Consider the following 4,444-nt stretch of genomic DNA (forward strand, 5'->3'; position numbering starts at 1 on the left):
GGGGCACACATGTCTCTAAAAATTAGGTGAGTATGGTTAGAGGATCTGTCTGCTCGTCCTGGGGGGTCAGAGGGCACCCGTTGGAAGGGGCGCTGCAGCTGGGTGCCTGTTTTTTAGTGTTTGAATTAACTGACAGTCAGCTGCTGCATCAAGCTTGCGCAAAAGAAATTTCAGTCGAGATGATCTCGTCCATAATAAACACGTGAAAGAAAGCTTCTCAAGATCTTTGCCAGAAATATCCGGGCCGCCAAAGTCGTCGACGAAGTATTACTTGTGTTTTTAACTGACTGAAATGTCGTGCCATATATTAAGCGTCCCTCTCGGCTGGCTTCATCAGAAACCAAATATCACGCACGTTTAGATCGTAATCCTTTCATCCTTTGCCTCTTTCCTCCTTGAGAGTCTTCGACTTCGAGACTGGGTCGCAGCGGATGACATCGAACTACGGAAGAAATATCTTGGACTAGTTTCACCCGGGGTACCTGCACGCGGTGGCTCGAACACGATAAGCTTAAACCTAATACAATATGAGAAGATGTCAGGACAGCTGTGACATGATCATATAGGAGTAGTACCAAACCATGGCATATACCCTGCATTTTGTCGTCTATCCATGAAGCCTCCGTGCTAAAAGAAGAACCGGCCTAATTGGCATTCGATCACTATATATTATCCAAGATCGCAATATCTAGTCTAGGACTAAATTCAAATGCCAGAGGGGACCTTGCTTGCTCGATAAATCAACTCAAATCCGCCCTGCCTTAGATGCAGCTGCCTGCGCTGTCAACGAAACGCATTATCCGGCTCTTCCAGAAGCTTAATCCTCTGCCTACAAAACTGTCGCCGATGGCGCCATTGATGCTCACAAGTCACTGCACCTGCACACAAGTCGCAAGCAGTGCACGCACGAAGCCTTGGACCAACGATGTCGTCGTCAGCGGACCTCCCGTGGCCTGCGCGCGGCGGCGGTGTCTTTGACTTCGGGCAGGGCAGCGCGCTGGTGCTCGCGTCGTACCCGGTGCTCCTGCTCCTCGTCCTCCTCTCCGCGTTCGTCAGGTACGTGTGGATCGCGCTCGCGCTCTACTGCGCGATCCTGTTCCTGCTCTCCTGCACCGGCCGCTTGCTCGCTGGGCCGCTGGTGGTCGTGCACGACGAGGCCAGGGCGGCCGTCGAGCGGGGCGGCCTATCGCAGGCGTCCATTGCGGCTATCCCGGCGTTCGTGTACGGTGCCGCTGCCGGCGATGGAGAGGCCCAGTGCGCGGTGTGCCTGGAGGCTCTATCCGGCGGGGAGAAGGCCCGGCGGCTGCCGGTGTGCGCGCACACGTTCCACGTCGGGTGCATCGACATGTGGTTCCACTCGCATGCGACGTGCCCGGTCTGCCGCTGCCATGTCGAGCCGCCCAAGGCCGGCAAGATGACGCCGTTGCCGCCAGAGCCGCCTCTGCCGCCGGTGTAGTTGTTGCTGGCTGTGCCAGGACATAAGATTGTACAGATTTAGATTTGAGGTCCTCGGTGCCTCAGTATTGTCGCATTGCACTCCGCTGACGATCGAATGCCCTATCTGGTCAAATGTGTACTACCTCCGTCTGGTTTATTTGTCACTTCGTATTTTGTGTTAAATTTTGATCATAGACTTAACTAATAAAATGTTAATTATGTCATGTCATAAAAAAATTATTGCATTCGTATTTAAATATTTTTGAGCAATACTATTTTTGTTATGTAAACTTATATCTTGTTGCTTAAAATCAACGTCAAAATATGACCGAAAAATAAGGTAACTAATAAACTTTTTCCGGTCTTGCTGCTTTAGAGCGAACGAGTCTTCCTTATTCACCAGGATCTCTATTTCTAAATGGAGCAGTTGGTAGTCTCCGTCGGTCAATTTTCGTCCCACCATTTTTGTCCGGTTTTTTTTCATAGGTTAACCTTGGTAGATTTTTTTCGTCCTCGATCCCACCTTACGGTTCCAAAAAAAAAAACCATGTACGATCCCAACTTAGATAGACATTTCTCTAATCCTCGAAGTGATCACGTGATCCAAATCAACTAAACCATGTCCGATCATCACGTGAGATGGAGTAGTTTCATTGGTGAACATCGCTATGTTGATCATATCTACTATATGATTCACGCTCGACCTTTCGGTCTCCGTGTTCCGAGGCCATATCTGTATATGCTTGGCTCGTGTATAACCTGAGTATTCCGCGTGTGCAACTGTTTTGCACCCGTTGTATTTGAACGTAGAGCCTATCACACCCGATCATCACGTGGTGTCTCAGCACGAAGAACTTTCCAATGGTGCATACTCAGGGAGAACACTTCTTGATAATTTAGTGAGAAATCATCTTATAATGCCACCGTTAATCAAAGCAAGATAAGATGCATAAAAGGATAAACATCACATGCAATCAATATAAGTGATATGATATGGCCATCATCATCTTGTGCTTGTGATCTCCATCTCCGAAGCACCGTCATGATCACCATCGTCACCGGCGCGACACCTTGATCTCCATCGTAGCATCGTTGTCGTCTCGCCAATCTTATGCTTCCACGACTATCGCTACCGCTTAGTGATAAAGTAAAGCATTACATCGCGATTGTATTGCATACAATAAAGCGACAACCATACGGCTCCTGCCAGTTGCCGATAACTCGGTTACAAAACATGATCATCTCATACAATAAAATTCAGCATCATGCCTTGACCATATCACATCACAACATGCCCTGCAAAAACAAGTTAGACGTCCTCTACTTTGTTGTTGCAAGTTTTACGTGGCTGCTACGGGCTTTAAGCAAGAACCAATCTCACCTACGCATCAAAACCACAACGATAGTTTGTCAAATAGACTCCGTTTTAACCTTCGCAAGGACCGGGCGTAGCCACACTCGGTTCAACTAAAGTTGGAGAGATAGTCGCCCGCAAGCCACCTATGTGCAAAGCACGTCGGGAGAACCGGTCTCACGTAAGCGTACGCGTAATGTTGGTCCGGGTCGTCTCGTCCAACAATACCGCCGAACCAAAGTATGACATGCTAGTAGGCAGTATGACTTATATCGCCCACAACTCACTTGTTTTCTACTCGTGCATATAACATCAAACCATAAAAACTTGGCTCTGATACCATTGTTGGGGAATGTAGTAATTTCAAAAAATTTCCTACGCACACGCAAGATCATGGTGATGCATAGCAACGAGAGGGGAGAGTATGATCTACGTACCCTTGTAGATCGCAACGGAAGCGTTGACACAACGTAGAGGAAGTAGTCGTACGTCTTATTCCCGATCCGACCGATCCAAGCACCGTTACTCCGGCACCTCCGAGTTCTTAGCACACGTACGGCTCGATGACGCTTCCCGGGCTCCGATCCAGCAAAGCTTCGGGGATGAGTTCCGTCAGCACGACGGCGTGGTGACGATCTTGATGTTCTATCGTCACAGGGCTTCGCCTAAGCACCGCTACAATATGATCGAGGTGGAATATGGCGGCAGGGGGCACCGCACACGGCTAAGGAACGATCTCAAGGATCAACTTGTGTGTCTAGAGGTGCCCCCTGCCTCCGTATATAAAGGAGCCAAGGGGGAGGGTGCGGCCGGCAGGGAGGAGGGCGCAGGAGGAGTCCTACTCCTACCGGGAGTAGGACTCCCCCCCCCCAATCCTAGTTGGAATAGGATTCCCCGAGGGGGGAGAGAGAGAGGGGGGGCCGGCCACCTCTCCTTGTCCTAATAGGACTAGGGGAGGGGGGAGGCGCGCATCCCACCTTGGGCTGCCCCTTTCACCTTTCCACTAAAGCCCACTAAGGCCCATATAGCTCCCGGGGGGTTCCGGTAACCTCCCGGTACTCCGGTAAAATCCCGATTTCAACCGGAACACTTCCGATATCCAAACATAGGCTTCCAATATATCAATCTTTATGTCTCGACCATTTCGAGACTCCTCGTCATGTCCGTGATCACATCCGGGATTCTGAACTAACTTCGATACATCAAAATGCATAAACTCATAATAACTGTCATCGTAACGTTAAGCGTGCGGACCCTACGGTTCGAGAACAATGTAGACATGACCGAGACACGTCTTCGGTCAATAACCAATAGCGGGACCTGGATGCCCATATTGGCTCCTACATATTCTACGAAGATCTTTATCGGTCAGACCGCATAACAACATACGTTGTTCCCTTTGTCATCGGTATGTTACTTGCCCGAGATTCAATCGTCGGTATCCAATACCTAGTTCAATCTCGTTACCGGCAAGTCTCTTTACTCGTTCCGTAATACATCATCTCACAACTAACATATTAGTTGTAATGCTTGCAAGGCTTATGTGATGTGCATTACCGAGAGGGTTCAGAGATACCTCTCCGACAATCAGAGTGACAAATCCTAATCTCGAAATACGCCAACCCAACATCTACCTTTGGAGACACCTGTAAT

The 4,444-nt window shown here is 49.2% G+C and overlaps 1 protein-coding gene across 1 annotated transcript; it reads left to right on the forward strand.

Annotated features, from left to right (window-relative positions):
- Nucleotides 1–730: 730 nt before the first annotated feature.
- On the forward strand, nt 731–1,674 carry LOC123147169 (RING-H2 finger protein ATL39-like). Its single transcript, XM_044566403.1, has one exon. It carries the CDS (start codon nt 926–928, stop codon nt 1,454–1,456), a length of 531 nt encoding a protein of 176 aa, XP_044422338.1. The 5' UTR covers nt 731–925; the 3' UTR covers nt 1,457–1,674.
- The last annotated feature ends 2,770 nt before the right edge of the window (nt 1,675–4,444 follow it).

The sequence above is a fragment of the Triticum aestivum genome, chromosome 7A (genome assembly GCF_018294505.1).
Source record: "Triticum aestivum cultivar Chinese Spring chromosome 7A, IWGSC CS RefSeq v2.1, whole genome shotgun sequence".
NCBI lineage: Eukaryota > Viridiplantae > Streptophyta > Magnoliopsida > Poales > Poaceae > Triticum > Triticum aestivum.